This window comes from Scyliorhinus canicula, chromosome 2 (assembly GCF_902713615.1).
Source record: "Scyliorhinus canicula chromosome 2, sScyCan1.1, whole genome shotgun sequence".
Classification (NCBI taxonomy): domain Eukaryota; kingdom Metazoa; phylum Chordata; class Chondrichthyes; order Carcharhiniformes; family Scyliorhinidae; genus Scyliorhinus; species Scyliorhinus canicula.
In genome coordinates, this window is record NC_052147.1 from 84,580,062 (window position 1) to 84,603,354 (window position 23,293).

Genomic DNA, 23,293 nt, shown 5'->3' on the forward strand with positions numbered 1-23,293 from the left:
GAGGGATGGTTTCAGTTATCTGGACCACTGGGAGCTCTTCCGGGGCAGGTGTGACCTGTATAAGGACAGATTGCACCTAAACTGAAGAGGCATAAATATCCTGGCCGCGAGGTTTGCTAGTGTCACACGGGAGGGTTTAAACTAATATGGCAGGGGGGTTGGGTACCGGAGCAATCAGTGAGAAGGTGCAAAATTTGAGTGATAACGAGGGAATAGGGCCAGTATGGCTCGGAGGAAAAGCAGACAGGGAGATGTTACTGAAAACAGCGGGACTGGTGGCCTGAAGTGCATATGTTTTAATGCAAGTAGTATAACGGGTAAGGCGGATGAACTTAGAGCTTGGATTAGTACTTGGAACTATGATGTTGTTGCTATTACAGAGACCTGGTTGAGGGAAGGACAGGATTGGCAGCTAAACATTCCAGGATTTAGATGTTTCAGGCGGGATAGAGGGGTGGTAAAAGGGGTGGAGGAGTTGCGCTACTGGTTAGGGAGAATATCACAGCTATACTGCTATAAGGGCAGCACGGTAGCATGGTGGTTAGCATAAATGCTTCACAGCTCCAGGGTCCCAGGTTCGGTTCCCGGCTGGGTCACTGTCTGTGCGGAGTCTGCACGTCCTCCCCGTGTGTGCGTGGGTTTCCTCCGGGTGCTCCGGTTTCCTCCCACAGTCCAAAGATGTGCGGGTTAGGTGGATTGGCCATGCTAAATTGCCCGTAGTGTCCTAAAAAGTAAGGTTAAGGGGGGGTTGTTTGGGTTACGGGTATAGGGTGGATACGTGGGTTTGAGTAGGGTGATCATTGCTCGGCACAACATTGAGGGCCGAAGGGCCTGTTCTGTGCTGAACTGTTCTATTCTATATACTGCGGGAGGATACCTTGGAGGGCAGCGAGGCTATATGGGTAGAGATCAGGAATAAGAAGGGTGCAGTCACAATGTTGGGGGTTTACTACAGGCCTCCCAACAGCCAGCGGGAGATAGAGGAGCAGATAGGTAGACAGATTTTGGAAAGGAATAAAAGCAACAGGGTTGTTGTGATAGGAGACTTTAACTTCCCCAATATTGACTGGGACTCACTTAGTTCTGGGGGCTTGGACAGGACAGAGTTTGTAAGGAGCATCCAGGAGGGCTTTTTAAAACAATATGTAGACAGTCCAACTAGGGAAGTCCAATTGGGGAATGAGCCCTGCCAGGTGGCAGATGTTTCAGTAGGGGAGCATTTCGGGAAGTGACCACAATTCAGTAAATTTTAAAGTGCTGGTGGACAAGGATAAGAGTGCTACTAGGGTGAATGTGCTAAATTGGAGGAAGGCTAATTATAACAATATTAGGCCGGAACTGAAGAACATAGATTGGTGGCGGATGTTTGAGGGCAAATCAACACCTGACATCTGGGAGGCTTTCAAATATCAGCTGAAAGGAATTCAGGACTGGCATGTTCCTGTGAGGAAGAAGGATAAATATGGCAAATTTCAGGATCCTTGGATAACGAGAGATATTATAGGCCTCGTCAAAAGAAAAAGGAGGCATTTGTCAGGGCTAGAAGGCTGGGAACAGACAAAGCCAGTGTGGAATATAAGGAAAGTAGGAAGGAACTGAAGTAAGGAGTCAGGAGGGCTAAGACGGGTCACAAAAAGTCATTGGCAAATAGGGTTACGGAAAATGCCAAGGCTTTTTATACATACATAAAAAGGAAGAGGGTAGCCAGGGAAAAGGTTGGCCCACTGAAGGACAGGTGAGGGAATCTATGTGTGGAGCCAGAGGAAATGGGCGAGGTACTAAATGAATACTTTGCATCAGTATTCACCAAAGAGAAGGAATTGGTGGATGTTGAATCTGGAGAAGGGTGTGTAGATAGCCTGGGTCACATTGAGATCCAAAAATATGAGATGTTGGGCGTCTTGAAAAATATTAAGGTGGATAATTCCCCAGGGCCTGATGGGATCTACCCCAGAATACTGAAGGAGGCAAGAGAGGAAATTGCTGAGGCCTTGACAGAAATCTTTGGATCCTCACTGTCTTCAAGTAATGTCCTGGAGGACTGGAGAATAGCCAATGTTGTTCCTTTGTTTAAGAAGGGTAGCAAGGATAATCCAGGGAACTACAGGCCGGTGACCCTTATGTTGGTGGTAGGGAAATTACTGGAGAGACTTCTTCGAGACAGGATCTACTCCCATTTGGAAGCAAGTGGTCATATTTGCGAGAGGCAGCACGGTTTTGAGAAGGGGAGGTCGTGTCTCATTAACTTGATAACAGTTTTTCGAGGAGGTCACAAAGATGATTGATGCAGGTCGGACAGTGGATGTTGTCTATATGGACTTCAGTGAGGCCTTTGACAAGGTCCCTCATGGCAGACTGGTACAAAAGGTGAAGTCACACAGGATCAGAGGTGAGCTGGCAAGATGGATACAGAACTGGCTAGGTCATAGAAGGCAGAGAGTAGCAACGGAAGGGTGCTTTTCTGATTTGAGAGCTGTGACTAGTGGTGTTCCGCAGGGATCAGTGCTGGGACCTTTGCTGTTCGCAGTAAATATAAATGATTTGGAGGAAAATGTAAATGGTCTGATTAGGAAGTTTGAGGACGATACAAAGGTTGGTGGAATTGCGGAAAGTGATGAGGACTGTCAGAGGATACAGCAGGATTTAGAACGTTTGGAGACTTGGGCAGTGAGATGGCAGATGGAGTGTAATTCGGACAAATGTGAGGTAATGCATTTTGGAAGGTCTATTACAGGTAGGGAATATACAGTGAATGGTAGAACCCTCAAGAGTATTGACAGTCAGAGATATCTTGGTGTACAGGTCCACAGGTCACTGAAAGGGGCAACACAGGTGGAGAAGGTAGTCAAGAAGGCATACGGCATGCCTGCCTTCATTGGCCTGGGCATTGAGTAGAAAAATTGGCAAGTCATGTTACAGCTGTATAGAACCTTAGTTAGGCCACACTTGGAATATAGTGTTCAATTCTGGTCGCCACACTACCAGAATAATGTGGAGGCTTTAGAGAGGGTGCAGAAGAGATTAACCAGGATGTTGCCTGGTGTGGAGGGCATTAGCTATGAGGAAAGGTTGAATAAACTTGGTTTGTTCTCACTGGAACAAAGGAGGTTATGGGACGACCTGATAGAGATCTACAAGGTTACAAGGGGCATAGACAGAGTGGATAGTCAGAGACTTTTCCCAGGGTAGAGGGGTCAATTACTAGGGGGCGTAGATTTAAGGTGTGAGGGTCAATGTTTAGAGGAGATGTACGAGGTATGTTTTTTTACACAGAGGGTAGTGGGTGCCTGGAACTCACTGCCGTAGGAGATGGTAGAAGCAAGGACGATAGAGGTGTTTAGGGGCATCTTGACAAATACATGAATAGGATGGGAATAGAGGGATACCGACCCAGGAAGTGTAGAAGATTTTAGTTTAGATGGGGAGCATGGTCGTGCAGGCTTAGGAGGGCCGAAGGGCCTGTTCCTGCGCGGTACTTTTCTTTGTTCTTTGTTCAAACCATGGACCTGGAATGATGGTCCACTGTTTGCTGTAACTATATTTGGAAACTACCCAATCTGTGAATGGAGGTCATGTGATAAGCATGTTAACTCTTTGTGTTTTAAGAAACCGATTTCCAGGGTCAATGCGCAGAAAGTACATGAATTGGTAACAGCAGCAAGACGATTCATGGCTCAATTTCTCTCTCCATTTTGCTAGCAAAGTTAAAGTGGACGTTCAGAGACTATTTCCTCGGGTGTATGTTGCTGTTACAAGGGGGCATAACTATAAGATTCAGGGTGGGAGATATAGGAGGGATGTCCGAGGTAGGTTCTTTACTCAGAGAGTGGTTAAGAACAAAGAAAATTACAGCACAGGAACAGGCCCTTCGGCCCTCCCAGCCTGCGCCGATCCACATCCTTTATCTAAACCTGTCTCCTATTTTCCAAGGTCTACTTCCCTCTGTTCCCACCCATTCATATACCTGTGAAGACGCTTCTTAAATGATGCTATCGTGCCCGCCTCTACCACCTCCGCTGGTAAAGCGTTCCAATCACCCACCACCCTCTGCGTAAAAAACTTTCCATGCACATCTCCCTTAAACTTTCCCCCTCTCACTTTGAAATCGTGACCCCTTGTAACTGACACCCCCACTCTTGGGAACAGCTTGTTGCTATCCACCCTGTCCATACCTCTCATAATTTTGTGGACCTCAATAAGGGCCCCCCATAACCTCCGTCTTTCCAACGAAAACAATCCTAATCTACTCGACCTTTCTTCAAATCTAGCACCCTCCAACCAGGCAACATCCTGGTGAACCTCCTCTGCACCTTCTCCAAAGCATCCACATCCTTCTGGTAATGTGTGCGTTGTCACCTTCAGGGTACAATGGACCTGAACTCCCAGATCTCTCTGCACATCAATTTTCCCCAAGACCCTTCCATTGACCATATAGTCTGCTCTTGAATTTGATCTTCCAAAATGCATCACCTCGCATTTGCCTGGATTGAACTCCATCTGCCATTTCTCTGCCCAACTCTCCAATCTATCTATATTTTGTTGTATTCTCTGACAGTCCTCCTCGCTATCTGCAACTCCACCAATCTTAGTATCATCTGCAAACTTGCTAATCAGACCATCTATACCTTCCTCCATGTCATTTATGTAGATCACAAACAACAGTGGTCCGAGCACGGATCCCTGTGGAACACCACTACTCACCCTTCTCCATTTTGAGACACTCCCTTCCACCACTACTCTCTGTCTCCTGTTGCCCAGCCAGTTCTTTATCCATCTAGCTAGTACACCCTAAACCCCATACGACTTCACTTTTTCCATCAACCTGCCATGGGAAACCTTATCAAACGCCTTACTAAAGTCCATGCATACGACATCTACAGCCCTTCCCTCATCAATTAACTTTGTCACTTCCTCAAAGAATTCTATTAGGTTTGTAAGACATGACCTTCCCTGCACAAAACCATGCTGCCTATCACTGATAAGTCTATTTTCTTCCAGATGTGAATAGATCCTATCCCTCAGTATCTTCTCCAACAGTTTGCCTACCACTGACGTCAAGCTCACAGGTCTATAATTCCCTGGATTATCCCTGCTACCCTTCTTAAACAAAGAGACAACATTAGCAATTCTCCAGTCCTCCGGGACCTCACCCGTGCTCAAGGATGCTGCAAAGATATATGTTAAGGCCCCAGCTATTTCGACCCTCGCTTTCCTCAGTAACCTGGGATAGATCCCATCCGGTCCTGGGGACTTGTCCACTTTAATGTCTTTTAGAATACCCAAAACTTCCCCCTTCCGTATGACAACTTGACCGTTTGTATTTAAACATCCATCCCTAGCCTCAACATCCGTCTTGTCCCTCTCCTTTGTGAATACCGATGCAAAGTACTCACTAAGAATCTCACCCATTTCCTCTGAGTCCACGCATAAATTCCCTCTTTTGTCTTTAAGTGGGCCAATCCTTTCTCTAGTTACCCTCTTGCTCCTTATATACGAATAAAATGCTTTGGGATTTTCCTTAACCCTGTTAGCCAAAGACATTTCATGACCCCTTTTAGCCCTCTTTATTGCGCATTTGAGATTCGTCCTACTTTCCCGATATTCCTCCAAAGCTTCATCAGTTTTGAGTTGCTTCGATCCTATGAATGCTTCCTTTTTCATCTTAGCTAGTCTCACAATTTCACCCGTCATCCATGGTTCCCTAATCTTGCCATTTCTATCTTTCATTTTCACAGGAACATGTCTGTCCTGCACTCTAATCAACCTCTCCTTAAAAGACTTCCACATTTCAAATGTGGATTTACCCTTAAACAGCTGCTCCCAATCCACATTCCCTAGCTCCTGCCGAATTTTGTTATACTCTGCCTTTCCCCAATTTCGTACTCTTCCTTTCGGACCACTCTTGTCCTTGTCCATGAGTATTCTAAAACTTACGGAATTGTGATCGCTATTCCCAAAGTAATCACCGACTGAAACATCAACCACCTGGCCGAGATCATTCCCCAATACCAGGTCCAGTATGGCCCCTTCCCGAGTTGGACTATTTACATACTGCTCTAAAAAACTCCCCTGGATGCTCCTTACAAACTCTACTCCATCTACGCCTCCAACACTACACGAATCCCATTCAATGTTGGGGAAGTTAAAATCTCCCATCACAACCACCCTATTGCTCCTACATTTTTCTATAATCTGTCTGCATATTTGTACTTCTACTTCATGCTCGCTTTTGGGAGGCCTGTAGTAAAGTCCCAACAATGTTACTGCACCCTTCCTATTTCTCAGCTCCACCCATATTGCCTCAGTGCTCGAATCCTCCATCGTGCCCTCCTTAATCACAGCTGTGATATCATCTCTGATGAATAATGCAACTCCTCCACCCCTTCTACCTCTCTCTCTATCCCTCCTGAAGCATCTATACCCTGGGATATTCAGTTGCCAGTCCTGCCCTTCCCTCAACCAAGTCTCAGTAATACCAATAGCATCATATTCCCAGGTACTGATCCAAGCCCTAAGTTCATCTGCCTTACCTGCTACACTTCTCGCATTAAAACAAATGCACCTCAGACCACCTTTGCGTTCATCATCTCTTCCCTGTCTACTCTTCCCCTTAGTCACATTGAGTTTGAGTTAGGTTAGGGTGTGGAATGGACTGCCTGTTGTGATACTGGAGTCGGGCACTTTACGAACTTTCAAGTGGTTATTGGATAGGCACATGGAGCACATCAGAATGACAGGGAGTGGGACAGCTTGATCTTGGTTTTGGACAATGCTCGCCACAACATCGAGGGCTGAACGGCCTGTTCTGTGCTGTACTGTTCTATACCTTGCCTGTACTCTGGCCAGTCAAACCGAGCAGGTTGCCAGCATCTTTAACATAAACCAAGCAGCTGCTGACTCCAGAAGACAGAAATCGCCCATCAACAGTTTAAATTGTCTCAACGCAGAATCCAGAAAGCTCATCAAACTCAACCTGAAACCATCCAAGTCATCAATCTACAGGATCTATTTTTAATTGACTTATTTTTGGGATTCCGTCTTTGTCACTTACTTGTGTGAGCAAGCATGTGCTTGCATGCATTCTTCTGTGTGAGAATCTCTTAAATGCATGTGTGTGTGAGTTCAGCATTTTTTTGTACCAGCAAAAATAAACTTTACTACCGGCCCCGGGTCACTATCGATGTGGAGTTTACATATTCTCCCCGTGTCTTTGTGGGTCTCACCTCCACAACCCTTAAAGATGTGCAGATTAGGTGAACTGGGCAGGCTAAATTGCTCTTTAATTTGAAAAAAAGAATTTGGTACTCTAAATTTTTTTTTTTAAACTTTACTATACAAGTTCACAACGTTGAAACAATTTACAATATTTATCTTGCGCTCTAACGTTCAGTTAATATGACGTACAGGCGAATGAAAAGGCAAACTACGGTTGAACACACCACACTAAAATGCAAATGCAACAACCCACCCAGGCATCAGTAAACACTGCGAGTCAACAAAGCTCCCTGAAACTCTGTCCCTCTCAGCGGGATTCCAGATTTCACCATCAAAGATCTTATATTGGAACTCTCTCTAAACGTTGCTCCAACTTGGACAGCATCAACGACGGCCCACCCCCACAGAGCTTCTGTTCCCCAGATTCCGGAGGCTGCACTCAAGCACTAGCCCTAACAACTTCAGCTCTGTGCCCAATGCCTCATGGCCTCACCAGTCTTTTGCTGCCTTCTTGAATCTTCAGGGCCTTTGCTGAGCCCTCTGTTATTACCAGGGCATCTCCTGAGTCTTCTTCACTTAAAGTCTGCCAAACACAGTCCTTTTCCTAATGGGAGCTCTTTCTACACTCCTCCAAAGTTAATTAAACTGGAACCTCTTCCTGGGACTCTCTTTTTGAGACCTCTTCCAGTCTCCTGCCTGGGACACTTTTAAAAATTATTTCATGGTATGTGGGCGTCGCCTGCTGGGCCAGCATTTATTGCCCATCCTTAATTGTCTTTGAAACGAGTGGCTTTGCTAGGCCATTTCAGAGGGCATTTAAGAGTCAACCACATTGCTGTGGAGTCACAAGTAGGCCAGATTCCTTCCCGAAAGGATATTAGTGAGCAGTTGGTTTTTACAACAATTGACATGCTCATCATTGGACTTTTAATTCCAGATTTCTATTGACTTGAATTTCACCATCTACCATGGTGTTATTAGAACCCTGGTCCCCAGAGCATTACCATCCACCTTCCAAGACAAAGTTTGAAGGGATCATAGTAAAAGTAATAAACAAATGTAATTAGAACATAAAACAGTACAGCACAGAACAGGCCCTTCGGCCCTCAATGTTGTGCCGAGCAATGATCACCCTACGCAAACCCACATATCCACCCTATACCCGTAACCCAACAACCCCCCCCCCCCCCAACCTTACTTCTTAGGACACTACGGGCAATTTAGCATGGCCAATCCACCTAACCCGCACATCTTTGGACTGTGGGAGGAAACCGGAGCACCCGGAGGAAACCCACGCACACACGGGGAGGACGTGCAGACTCCGCACAGACAGTGACCCAGTCGGGAATCGAACCTGGGACCCTGGAGCTGTGAAGCATTTATGCTAACCACCATGCTACCGTGCTGCCCAAAAGTAGGTTCCTGAGGAGGTTTGGGGATAATCAGCCACATCTAAATCCAGAATTCCTTGGGGAGAGTGGTTCCAGCCACCCTATCCCCATAACCCAATAACTAACCTTTTTGGTTACTAAGGGCAATTTATCATGGCCAATCTACCTAACCGGCACATCTTTGGACTGTGGGAGGAAACCGGAGCACCCGGAGGAAACCCACGGGGAGAACGTGCAGACTCCACACAGACAGTGACCCAGCGGGGAATCGAACCTGGGACCCTGGCGCTGTGAAGCCACAGTGCTATCCACTTGTGCTACCCTGCTGCCCTATTGTGACAGAAGGAAATGACAGCAAAATCGCAATAGGCAATGTACACTATCATACACGTTTCTGTAGTTAATGGAACCAAGCACATAATTTAGAATCTATTGTAAATCTGTGAAATTGATTCTGAGTTGAAAAAAATTAGTGGCATACCATTACTTTTTAAAAATAAACTTTTTTTACCCAATTATTTTTTTCCAATTAAGTGGCAATTTAGCCTGGCCAATCCACCTACCCTGCACATCTTTGGGTTGCGGGGGTGGAATAAATGCTTTGAATTGCTTGTGGAATCTGAGTATCCAGTGCCTGAGGGGATAACCTGTGGATTTGTCACCTTCTTGAGTAATGTCTTCATGGGATTATTATTAATGTTCATGACATTTTATCACACTGGTAATTTAAAAATTAGCATACCTTTCCAATCATGTCTGCAGCCATTAGATAATTTTCATCCTGCAAGAGCCGGATGGAGGTCACAGCAGAGTTATGGAAGATTGTAGCACCTCGCCAGCTCAGTCCTTTATGTGTTCGCTGTCTGATGTCTATGCTGAAAATTTCCCCCGATCGACAGCCATTATACAACACGGGAACCTGCAGGGACACCGCAATTTAAGATGTTATTTTGATCTCCATCAACCAGTGAAATAAATCCTGATAACATTTAATGTATGTATATGTGATACAGAGACTTTTGTGGCTGAATTACGGTCGTTGATTGTAGTTCTGTTTTCTAATGGTGTCACACCAAATCAAAATATAAGGTATGAAGTTCAGCAAAAAATCTACAATAATACAGAATAACACTCTTTGAACTTGGGGGGGGGGGGGGGGGGGGATAATACAGAATAACACTCTGAACTTGGGGGGGGGGGGGAGGGGGAGAAAGGTTGAAGGAAATTACTATGTGCAGGCAACTAAAGAGCTAATTTGTGTAAAGTAATATCCGACAAATAAGATGGGTGATCTGCTGTATATTTTTAGTCATGCTGGTGAAGGACACACTCCTTCAAATAGTGCATTGGATAAACTAAAAATTGTACCTCAATTAACACCTAATCCAAAAACCTATGATCAATGCTGGGGTGTGGTGCTGACAAGTGTCCAGCCATATAAATAATGTGGCTGCAAGAGCAGACCAGAATCTGGGACCTCTGTAGCAACTTCTCAACTCCCTAAAGCTTGTTCATCATTTCTTAGGCACAAACCAGGAGTGTGATGGAATACTCTCCCTTTGCCTGGGTGAGTGCACTCCAACAACACTCAAGAAGCTTGACACCATCCAGGACAACATTGCCCACTTGATTAATATTCCCTAAACATTCATTCTCTCCACCACAGGTGCATAATGGTTCTAATGGGGACCACGTGCCAAGGTTTCATCAACAGCACCTTCCAAAACAAAACAAACCCTAATTTGGTGCATTAGAACATCATCACCTGCTAGCACACCTCAAAGTCACAAGCCTGGAACTATATCACTGTTTCTTCACTGTTGTTGAGCCAAAAACTTCTTCCTCCCTAACTGCACTGTGGGTGTGCCTGCATCATATGGACTGCGGCATATCAAAAAAGTGGCTCACCAACAACATCTTAAGGCAAAAAAAAGGTCAATAAGTGTTGGACCAGCCATGTTGCTCTCGTTCCAGCAGACAAGAACAAAAGCCATAGTGCTGCAGGGTGTATGAAAATTACAAAAGGATTCTGTGCCATTCACACACTTGTCAACTGTGAATGAACAAGAAAGTAGAATTCACCCCTTTGACACACAAATGCTACAAATTGGAAACAAAAATGGAAAATCGTGGAACTAGACAGATCAGTTAACGCCTGTGAAAAGTCACGCTAAAATTTCCAAAATGTATTGTTTACCAGAAAGCAAAAATATTAATGCAAAACAAATCTTTTCACTTTTAGTTGAACTGTTTGAAGGGGGTGCTGTTGTCATCTGGCGCACTGACCTCTACCTCGCAGAGGTTGAGCGCCAACTCTCAGGTACTTCCTCTTACCTCCCCCTGGACCATGACCAGACCACTGAATATCAAGCCATTATCTCCAACACCTTTAGTGACCTATTTCCTCCGGATGCCTTTCCCCTACGCTTCCAACCTCGTAGTCTGCCAACCATGCTTTTACCTACTTCCCAAAATCCACAAAAAGGACTGTCCCAGCAGGCCCATTGTTCAGCATGCTCGTGCCCCACCAAACTTATTTCCTCTTATCTTAACTCCATCCTCACCCTTCTGGTCCATTCCCTCCCCACTTACATAGAACATAGAACGATACAGCGCAGTACAGGCCCTTCGGCCCTCGATGTTGCACCGACATGGAAAAAAACTAAAGGCCATCTAACCTACACTATGCCATTATCATCCATATGCTTATCCAATAAACTTTTAAATGCCCTCAATGTTGGCGAGTTCACTACTGTTGCAGGTAGGGCATTCCACGGCCTCACCACTCTTTGCGTAAAAAACCCACCTCTGACCTCTGTCCTATATCTATTACCCCTCAATTTAAGGCTATGTCCCCTCGTGCTAGCCACCTCCATCCGCGGGAGAAGGCTCTCGCTGTCCACCCTATCTAACCCTCTGATCATTTTGTATGCCTCTATTAAGTCACCTCTTAACCTTCTTCTCTCTAACGAAAACAACCTCAAGTCCATCAGCCTTTCCTAGAACATAGAACATAGAACACTACAGCGCAGTACGGGCCCTTCGGCCCTCGATGTTGCGCCGACCTGTGAAACGATCTGAAGCCTATCTGACCTACACTATTCCATTTTCATCCATATGTCTATCCAGTGACCACTTAAATACCCTTAAAGTTGGCGAGTCTACTACTATTGTAGGCAGGGCGTTCCACACCCCTACTACTCTCTGAGTAAAGAAACTGCCTCTGACATCTGTCCTATATCTCTCACCCCTCAATTTAAAGCTATGTCCCCTCGTGTTGGTCATCACCATCCGAGGAAAAAGACTCTCACTGTCCACCCTATCTAACCCTCTGACTATCTTATATGTCTCTATTAAGTCACCTCTCAGCCTTCTCCTCTCTAACGAAAACAACCTCAATTCCCTGAGCCTTTCCTCGTAAGACCTTCCCTCCATACCAGGCAACATCCTAGTAAATCTCCTCTGAACCCTTTCCAAAGCTTCCACATCCTTCCTATAATGTGGTGACCAGAACTGCACGCAGTACTCCAGGTGTGGCCGCACCAGAGTTATGTACAGCTGCAGCATGACCTTGTGGTTCCGAAACTCAATCCCCCTGCTTATAAAGGCTAGCACACCATATGCCTTCTTAAAAGCCCTATTAACCTGGGTGGCAACTTTCAGGGATTTATGTACCTGGATGCCGAGATCTCTCTGTTCATCTACACTACCAAGAATCTTGCCATTAGCCCAGTACTCTGCATTCCTGTTACTCCTTCCAAAGTGAACCACCTCACACTTTTCCGCATTAAACTCCATCTGCCACCTCTCAGCCCAGCTCTGCAGCTTATCTATGTTCCTCTGTATCCTATAACATCCTTCAGCACTATCCACAACTCCACCGACCTTCGTGTCATCTGCAAATTTACTAACCCATCCTTCTACACCCTCTTCCAGGTCATTTATAAAAATGACAAACAGCAGTGGCCCCAGAACAGATCCTTGTGGTACGCCACTCGTAACTGAACTCCATTCTGAACATTTGCCATCAACTACCACTCTCTGTCTTCTTTCAACTAGCCAATTTCTGATCCACATCTCTAAATCACCCTCAATCCCCAGCCTCCGTATTTTCTGCAATAGACGACCGTGGGAAACCTTATCAAACGCTTTACTGAAATCCATATACACAATAACTGCTCAACCCTCGTCTACCTGTTCAGTCACCTTCTCAAAGAACTCGATAAGGTTTGTGAGGCATGACCTACCCTTCACAAAACCATGCTGACTATCCCTAATCATATTATTCCTATCTAGATGATTATAAATCGTATCTTTTATAATCCTCTCCAAGACTTTACCCACCACAGACGTTAGTCTCACCGGCCTATAGTTACCGGGGTTATCTCTACTCCCCTTCTTGAACAAAGGGACCACATTCGCTATCCTCCAGTCCTCTGGCACTATTCCTGTAGCCAATGATGACCTAAAAATCAAAGCCAAAGGGTCAGCAATCTCTTCCCTGGCTTCCCAGAGAATCCTAGGATAAATCCCATCAGGCCCCGGGGACTTATCTATTTTCACCTTGTCCAGAATTGCCAACACTTCTTCCCTACGCACCTCAATGCCATGTATTCTACTGCCTGGGTCTCAGCATTCTCCTCCACAATATTATCTTTTTCTTGAGTGAATACTGACGAAAAGTATTCATTTAGTATCTCGCTTATCTCCTCGGCCTCCACACACAACTTCCCACCACTGTCCTTGACTGGCCCTACTCTTACCCTAGTCATTCTTTTATTCCTGACATACCTATAGAAAGCTTTTGGGTTTTCCTTGATCCTACCTGCCAAAGACTTCTCATGTCCCCTCCTTGCTCGTCTCAGCTCTCTCTTTAGATCCTTCCTCGCTTCCTTGTAACTATCAAGCGCCCCAACTGAAACTTCACGCCTCATCTTCACATAGGCCTCCTTCTTCCTCTTAACAAGAGATTCCACTTCTTTGGTAAACCACGGTTCCCTCGCTCGACCCCTTCCTCCCTGCCTGACTGGTACGTACTTATCAAGAACATGCAATAGCTGTTCCTTGAACAAGCTCCACATATCCAGTGTGCCCAACCCTTGCAGCCTACTTCTCCAACCTACACATCCTAAGTCATGTCTAATGGCATCATAATTGCCCGTCCCCCAGCTATAACTCTTGCCCTGCGGGGTATACTTATCCCTTTCCATCACTAACGTAAAGGTCACCGAATTGTGGTCACTGTTTCCAAAGTGCTCACCTACCTCCAGATCTAACACCTGGCCTGGTTCATTACCCAAAACCAAATCCAATGTGGCCTCGCCTCTTGTTGGCCTGTCAACATATTGTGTCAGGAAACCCTCCTGCACACATTGTACAAAGAACGACCCATTTAATGTACTCGAACTATATCTTTTCCAGTCAATATTTGGAAAGTTAAAGTCTCCCATAACAACTACCCTGTTACTTTCGCTCTTTTCCAGAATCATCTTCGCCATCCTTTCCTCTTCATCCCTAGAACTATTAGGTGGCCTATAGAAAACTCCCAACAGGTTGACCTCTCCTTTCCTGTTTCTAACCTCAGCCCATACTACCTCGGAAGAAGAGTCCCCATCTAGCATCCTTTCCGCCACCGTAATACTGTCCTTGACTAGCAGCGCCACACCTCCCCCTCTTTTGCCCCCTTCTCTGAGCTTACTAAAACACTTAAACCCCGGAACCTGCAACAACCATTCCTGTCCCTGCTCTATCCATGTCTCTGAAATGGCCACAACATCGAAGTCCCAGGTACCAACCCATGCTGCCAGTTCCCCTACCTTATTTCGTATACTCCTGGCATTGAAGTAGACACACTTCAAACCACCTACCTGAACACTGGCACCCTCCTGCAAAGTCAAATCTGTGCTCCTGACCTCTATACTCTCAATCTCCCGTACCCCAAAACTACAATCCAGGTTCCCATGCCCCTGCTGAATTAGTTTAAACCCCCCAAAGAGCACTAACAAATCTCCCCCCCAGGATATTGGTGCCCCTCAGGTTCAGATGTAGACCATCCTGTCTATAGAGGTCCCACCTTCCCCAGAAAGAGCCCCAGTTATCCAGAAATCTGAATCCCTCCCGCCTGCACCATCCCTGTAGCCACGTGTTTAATTGCTCTCTCTCCCTATTCCTCATCTCACTATCACGTGGCACGGGCAACAACCCAGAGATAACAACTCTGTTTGTTCTCGCTCTGAGCTTCCATCCTAGCTCCCTAAAGGCCTGCCTGACATCCTTGTCCCCTTTCCTACCTATGTCGTTAGTGCCAATGTGGACTACGACTTGGGGCTGCTCCCCCTCCCCCTTAAGGACCCGGAAAACATGATCCGAGACATCACGTACCCTTGCACCTGGGAGGCAACATACCAAACGCGAGTCTCTCTCGCTCCCACAAAATCTCCTATCTGTGCCCCTGACTATTGAGTCCCCAATTACTAATGTTCTACTCCTTTCCCCCCTTCCCTTCTGAGCAACAGGGACAGACTCCGTGCCAGAGGCCCGTACCCCATGGCTTACCCCTGGTAAGTCGTCCCCCCACAAGTATCCAAAACGGTATACTTGTTACTCAGGGGAATGACCGCAGGGGGTCCCTGCACTGACTGCTTCTTCCCAGTCCCTCTTACAGTTACCCATCTATCTCCAGTCTTTGGTGTAACTACTTCCCTGAAGCTCCTATCTATGACCCCCTCTGCCTCCCGAATGATCCGAAGTTCATCCAGCTCAAGCTCCAGGTCCCTAACACGGTTTTTGAGGAGCTGGAGTTGGGTGCACTTCCCACAGATGAAATCAGCAGGGACACTGACGGCGTCCCTCACCTCAAACATTCTGCAGGAGGAGCATTGTACTGCCTTCCCTGACATCACCTCTAGATTTAAAAAAAAACAAGAAAAAGAAAAAGAAAGGAAGAGTTTACCTGATATTACCTCAAACCCTGCTCCCACTGAAAGGTAAGCAAATTTAAAGGCACTCATTCATCTTCACGTCAGGCCCCTGCTCCCGCTTCCCAACCACCGTGAGGTGGGGGGGTTGGTTAGAGGAGGAGGTAGGGTGGGAAACACTCACGAAGTGTTTCGGGTTTAACTCCCGGAAGGTATGTTGCCTCCCAGGGGCCAGGGATGTCTCGGATCGTGTCTTCAGGATCCTCAAGGGGGAGGGGGAGCAGCCAGAAGTCGTGGTGCACATTGGTACCATCGATGTAGGTAGGAAAAGGGGTGTGGATGTAATAAACAAGTTTAGGGAGTTAGGCTGGAAGTTAAAAGCCAGGACAGACAGAGTTATCATCTCTGGTTTGTCAACAGCCCCTCCACAAACCACCTTCAACTTAGGCTGACCGCACTGCACGTATGCAAATTTCCCCAGAACAGCTGATCAGTCGCTCTGCTCTGCTGCCCTCTGCTGGATTCCTCTGATGCCCTCCGTCATATTGACAGCTTCCTGTTCATGGACCTTAACCACATTCTATTCACCATGGATGTGCAATCCCTGTATACCTCCATCCCACACCAGGATGGCCTGAGAGCTCTTCACTTCTTTCTCGAAAAGAGACCCGGACAATTCCCATCCACCACCACTCTCCTCCGCTTGGTTGAACTCATTCTATCTCTCAACAACTTCTCCTTTAACTCATCTCACTTTCTCCAAATCAAAGGTGTAGCAATGGGCACCTGCATGGATACTAGCTACGCTTGCCTTTTTATGGCGTATGTGGAACATTCCTTGTTCCAGGCCTATCTTGACCCCCTGCCACAACTCCTTTACTGATACATTGATGACTATTTTGGTGCCGCGTCATGTTCTCGTCCGGACCTGGAAAGATTTATCAACTTCGCTTCCAGTTTCCATCGCTCCATCACTTTCACCTGGTTCATCTCAGACACGTCCCTTCTCTTCCTTGATCTTTCTGTCTCAATTTCCTGCAATAGACTAAAAACTAATATCCATTACAAGCCCACTGACTCCCACAGCTATCTGGACTACAGCTCTTCGCACCCTAGACCCTGTAAGGACTTCATCCCTTTCTCTCAACTCCTTCGATTACGTCGCATTTGTTCCGATGATGCTACTTTCCAAAATGGTGCTTCGAAAATGTGTTCCTTCTTCACGGAGTGCTGAATTTGGGTGCATTTGAGTGCTATAGTGTGAGTTTGGTCTACTTGTAGCTACTTGCAGCTGGAGCTTGTCAGTTGGATTGGATAGTTAATTGGATTGGGCCAGTTTTCAGAGGCCAGAGTCACAGTATAAAGGTGAGCCAGCTACAGTGCAGACTTTGTTTGCACTGAGTGCTGAATTTGGGTGCATTTGAGTGCTATAGTGAGAGTTTGGTGACTGAGGGAGTGCTGAATTTGGGTGCATTTGAGTGCTATAGTGAGAGTTTGGTGACTGAAGGAGTGCTGAATTTGGGTGCATTTTAGTGCTATACTGAGAGTTTGGTGACTGAGGGAGTTAGGTGAGGAGGGAGTAAGGTCCTCCTTTCATTTCATTTCCTACATTTCCTCAAAGAGCGTAAAGGGAGCCTGGAGTTTACAGAGAATGCAGCTGACTGGGAGCAGAGTCGGAGGGCGGAGTTCCAGTTGGTCCACAGTGCAGCTATATTCTGTAAGTTTCAAACACGAGCTTTCGGAGCACGGCTCCTTCTTCAGGTGAATGGAAAGGCTTGTTCCAGAAATGTTTATATAGACACAGTCAGAGATGCCCCGGAATGCGAGCACCTGCAGGCAATCAAATCATCAAAGATGCAGAGAGAGAGGTAACTCCAGGTTAAAGAGGTGTGAATTGTCCCAAGCCAGTTCAGTCGGTAGGCCTCTGCAAGTCCAGGCTTGTTGGTGGGGGCCGAATGTAATGCGACATGAATCCCAGATCCCGGTTGAGTCCGCATTCATGCGTGCGGAACTTAGCTATAAGTTTTTGCTCAGCAATTTTGCGTTGTCGCGTCTCCTGAAGGCCTCCTTGTAGAATGCTGACCCGGAGATCAGAGGCTGAATGTCCTTGACTGCTGAAGTGTTCCCCAACTGGAAGGGAACAGTCCTGCCTGTTGATAGTCGCACGATGCCCGTTTATTCGTTGTCGCAGTGTCTGCATGGTCTCGCCAATGTACCACGCTTCGGGACATCCTTTCCTGCAGCGTATGAGGTAGACTACATTGGTCGAGTTGCACGAGTATGCGCCGCGTACCTGGTGGGTGGTGTTTCCACGTGTAATGGTGGTGTCCATGTCGATGATCTGGCATGTCTTGCAGAGATTACCCTGGCAGGGTTTTGTGGTGTTGTGGTTGCTGTTCTGAAGGCTGGGTAATTTGCTGCAAACAATGGTTTGTTTGAGGTTGCGCGGTTGTTTGAAGGCCAGTAGTGGGGGTGTGGGGATGACCTTGGCAAGATGTCCATCCTCGCTGATGATGTGTTGGAGGCTGCGAAGAAGATGTCGTAGTTTCTCCGCCCCAGGAAAGTACTGGACGACGAAGGGTACTCTGTCAGTGGTGTCCCGTGTTTGTCTTCTGAGGAGGTCGGTGCGGTTTTTTGCTGTGGCGCGGTGGAACTGTCGATCAATGAGTCGAGCGCCATATCCCGTTCGTACGAGGGCATCTTTCAGCATCTGTAGGTGTCTGTTGCGCTCCTCCTTGTCTGAGCAGATCCTGTGTATACGGAGGGCTTGTCCATAGGGGATGGCTTCTTTAATGTGTTTCGGGTGAAAGCTGGAGAAGTGGAGCATCGTGAGATTATCTGTGGGCTTGCGGTAAAGCGAGGTGCTGAGGTGACCGTCCTTGATGGAGACGAGTGTGTCCAAGAATGGAACTGAATTTGGAGAATAGTCCATGGTGAGTTTGATGGTGGGATGGAACTTATTGATGTCATCGTGTAGTCGTTTCAGTGATGTCTCGCCGTGGGTCCAAAGGAAAAAAATGTCATCGATGTATCTGGTGTATAGCATCGGTTGAAAGTCCTGTGTGGTGAGGAAGTCCTGTTCAAACTTGTGCATGAAGATGTTGGCATATTGAGGTGCAAATTTGGTCCCCATGGCTGTTCCGTGCGTCTGGATGAAGAATTTGTTGTCGAAGGTGAAGACGTTGTGGTCTAGAATGAAACGGATGAGTTGCAGAATTGCGTCTGGAGATTGGCAGTTGTCGGTGTTGAGGACTGAGGCTGTTGCAGCAATGCCGTCGTCATGGGGGATGCTGGTGTAGAGTGCCGAGACATCCATTGTGACGAGGAATGTTCCTGGTTCAACTGGTCCATGGGTGCTGAGTTTCTGTAGGAAGTCCGTCGTGTCGCGACAGAAGCTGGGTGTACCTTGTACGATGGGTTTCAAGATGCCCTCGATGTGGCCAGAGAGGTTCTCACACAGGGTCCCATTGCCTGAAACGATAGGACGGCCTGGTGTGTTGGCCTTGTGTATTTTCGGGAGGCAGTAGAGATCTCCAATGCGGGGATTACATGGGATGAGAGCACGTAGGGTGTTCTGAAGGTCTGGATCTAAGGTCTTGATCAGTCTGCTGAGTTGGCGGATGTGTTCCTTGGTTGGATCTGCGGGTAACTGCCTGTAGTGTTCCTGGTTGTCGAGTTGTCGGTATACTTCTTTGCAGTAGTCTGTTCTGTTCAGTATGACGGTGGCCCCTCCTTTGTCTGCTGGTTTGATGACGATGTTGCGGTTGGTCTTGAGAGTGCGGATGGCGTTGCGTTGTGCTTGGGTGACGTTTGAGGCTGCCTTGTGATTGCGAGTGATGAATCTGGCATTGACACGACTTCTGACGGCTTGAGCATACATGTCGAGTCTAGGGCAGCGGCCTTCCGGAGGGGTCCAATTTGACTCTTTCCTTTTCGGTTGCTGCACTGCAGATCTCGCGGTCTGCTGTTCCGGTTCATTGGTCGTGTCCCTGGGTTCGCTGTCGGCCTCTTGGGGTCTGTGGAAGAATTCCCGGAGCCTCATTCGCCTGATGAATTCCTCCGTATCTGCCGCGAGACTGATGGGGTCCATTTTGGTGGTGGTGCAGAAATTGAGCCCTCTGCTGAGGACTTCGATTTCGTCTGGTTGAAGGGTGTAGTCTGACAAGTTGACAATGGATTTCCCTGTATTGTTTTCGACTGTTGTACCGGGAGAAGCTTGATTGCTGCTGGTGGTGATGCCAAGTTTCTCAAGCTTCCTGTTCTTGGTGTGCATGTAGGTGGCATAGTATTGCTGTCTCATCTGTTTGGCGGTGTTCCGCAGCTGGTCTGCTGTGTCCTGAGCGCAAGTTGAGAATATGGCCTCTCTCTTGGTTTCCAGGTTGCGTCGACTGCTGTAGAGTTGGTGTACGAGGTGTTTGAGGAGTGTGACAGAGGTGCGGTGGCAGAGTCTTTCAGCGTAGTCTGTGTTGTAAGTCGACTTGAGTGGGTTTTTGATCTGTAGTCCTTTCGGGATCTTGTCTGCTTTTTTGCATCTTTGTAGAAACTGAATGTCAGTGTCTATATGCGCGATCTTCCTGGAGATCCTCTCCACTTTGAGCCGGCAGTTTGCGGTGTCAATGGTAGCCGTTTCATCCGTTTCATTCTAGACCACAACGTCTTCACCTTCGACAACAAATTCTTCATCCAGACGCACGGAACAGTCATGGGGACCAAATTTGCACCTCAATATGCCAACATCTTCATGCACAAGTTTGAACAGGACTTCCTCACCACACAGGACTTTCAACCGATGCTATACACCAGATACATCGATGACATTTTTTTCCTTTGGACCCACGGCGAGACATCACTGAAACGACTACACGATGACATCAATAAGTTCCATCCCACCATCAAACTCACCATGGACTATTCTCCAAATTCAGTTCCATTCTTGGACACACTCGTCTCCATCAAGGACGGTCACCTCAGCACCTCGCTTTACCGCAAGCCCACAGATAATCTCACGATGCTCCACTTCTCCAGCTTTCACCCGAAACACATTAAAGAAGCCATCCCCTATGGACAAGCCCTCCGTATACACAGGATCTGCTCAGACAAGGAGGAGCGCAACAGACACCTACAGATGCTGAAAGATGCCCTCGTACGAACGGGATATGGCGCTCGACTCATTGATCGACAGTTCCACCGCGCCACAGCAAAAAACCGCACCGACCTCCTCAGAAGACAAACACGGGACACCACTGACAGAGTACCCTTCGTCGTCCAGTACTTTCCTGGGGCGGAGAAACTACGACATCTTCTTCGCAGCCTCCAACACATCATCAGCGAGGATGGACATCTTGCCAAGGTCATCCCCACACCCCCACTACTGGCCTTCAAACAACCGCGCAACCTCAAACAAACCATTGTTTGCAGCAAATTACCCAGCCTTCAGAACAGCAACCACAACACCACAAAACCCTGCCAGGGTAATCTCTGCAAGACATGCCAGATCATCGACATGGACACCACCATTACACGTGGAAACACCACCCACCAGGTACGCGGCGCATATTCGTGCGACTCGACCAATGTAGTCTACCTCATACGCTGCAGGAAAGGATGTCCCGAAGCGTGGTACATTGGCGAGACCATGCAGACACTGCGACAACGAATAAACGGGCATCGTGCGACTATCAACAGGCAGGACTGTTCCCTTCCAGTTGGGGAACACTTCAGCAGTCAAGGACATTCAGCCTCTGATCTCCGGGTCAGCATTCTACAAGGAGGCCTTCAGGAGACGCGACAACGCAAAATTGCTGAGCAAAAACTTATAGCTAAGTTCCGCACGCATGAATGCGGACTCAACCGGGATCTGGGATTCATGTCGCATTACATTCGGCCCCCACCAACAAGCCTGGACTTGCAGAGGCCTACCGACTGAACTGGCTTGGGACAATTCACACCTCTTTAACCTGGAATTACCTCTCTCTCTGCATCTTTGATGATTTGATTGCCTGCAGGTGCTCGCATTCCGGGGCATCTCTGACTGTGTCTATATAAACATTTCTGGAACAAGCCTTTCCATTCACCTGAAGAAGGAGCCGTGCTCCGAAAGCTTGTGTTTGAAACAAACCTGTTGGACTTTAACCTGGTGTTGTAAGACTTCTTACTGTGCTCACCCCAGTCCAACGCCGGCATCTCCACATCATATTCTGTAAGGTAAGAGGGGATGGAGGCTAGGGCAGTTGAATGCTCCTCCTGTAGGATGTGGGTGGTGACGGATACCACCAGTGTCCCCGCTGACTATGCCTGCGGGAAGTGCACCCAACTCCAGCTCCTCAGATACTGTGTTAGGGAACTGGAGCTGGATGAACTTCGGACCTTCCGGGAGGCAGAGGGGGTAATAGAGAAGAGTTACAGGGAGGTAACCACGCCCAAGGTGCAGGACAAGAGTAGCTGGGTTACAGTCAGGAGAAAGAAAACGAACGGGCAAACAGTGCATGGATCCCTCGTGGCCGTTCCCCTTCAAAACAAGTATACCGTTTTGGATGCTGTTGGGGGCATGACCTACGGCACTGAGTGCTCTGGGGCTCAGAAGGGAAGGGGAAGAATAGAAAAGCAATAGTGATCGAAGACTCAATGGTTAGGGGAATAGATAGGAGATTCTGTGGTCGCGAGCGAGACTCCCGGAAGGTATGTTGCCTCCCAGGGGCCAGGGATGTCTCGGATCGTGTCTTCAGGATCCTCAAGGGGGAGGGGGAGCAGCCAGAATGGTGCACATTGGTACCATCGATGTAGGTAGGAAAAGGGGTGTGGATGTAATAAACAAGTTTAGGGAGTTAGGCTGGAAGTTAAAAGCCAGGACAGACAGAGTTATCATCTCTGGTTTGTTGCCGGTGCCGCGTGATAGCGAGTCTAGGAATAGGGAGAGAGTGCAGTTCAACACGTGGCTGGAGGAATGGTGTAGGAGGGAGTCCTTCAGGTAGTTGGATAATTGGAGCGCATTCTGGGGAAGGTGGGACCTGTACAAGCAGGCCAGGTTGCATCCGAACCAGAGGGGCACCAATATCCTGGGAGGGAGGTTTTCTAGTACTCTTCGGGAGGGTTTAAACTAATTTGGCAGGGGAATGGGAACCGGATTGGTAGTCCAGCAACTAAGGTAGCCGATGTTCAGGATGTCAAAGTGTGTAGTGAGACAGTGGGTAAGGTAACACTGACAAAGAAGAGTACTTGCAGGTACGGAGATTGGTTGAAGTGTCTATACTTCAACGCAAGAAGCATCAGGAATAAGGTGGGTGAACTTAAGGCATGGATCGGTATTTGGGACTACGATGTGGTGGTCATCACGGAAACTTGGATACAAGAGGCGCAGAAATGGTTGTTGGAGGTTCCTGGTTATAGATATTTCAATAAGATGAGGGAGGGTGGTAAAAGAGGTGGGGGGGGGGGGGGTTGCATCGTTAATTAGAGATAGTATAACAGCTGCAGAAAGGCAGTTCGAGGAGGATCTGCCTACTGAGGTAGTATGAATTGATGTCAGAAATAGGAAAGGAGCAGTCACCTTGTTGGGAGTTTTCTATAGGCCCCCCAATAGCAGCAGAGATGTGGAGGAACAGATTGGGAAACAGATTTTGGAAAGGAGCAGAAGTCACAGGGTCGTAGTCATGGGTGACTTCAACTTCCCAAATATTGAGTGGAAACTCTTTAGATCAAATAGTTTGGATGGGGTGGTTTTTTGTGCAGTGTGTCCAGGAAGCTTTTCTAACACAGTATGTCGATTTTCCG

At 47.4% G+C, this 23,293-nt stretch overlaps 1 protein-coding gene across 4 annotated transcripts in view; it reads right to left on the reverse strand.

Moving 5' to 3' along the window:
• Positions 1–23,293, reverse strand: part of wdr21 (WD repeat domain 21) — a 214,230-nt gene that overhangs the window by 48,022 nt on the left and 142,915 nt on the right. For all 4 annotated transcript variants that reach the window (XM_038781673.1, XM_038781667.1, XM_038781684.1 and 1 more), the window contains one exon: positions 9,349–9,525. In XM_038781673.1, coding sequence (XP_038637601.1) covers positions 9,349–9,525 — 177 coding nt within the window. The remainder of the gene's footprint in view (positions 1–9,348; positions 9,526–23,293) is intronic.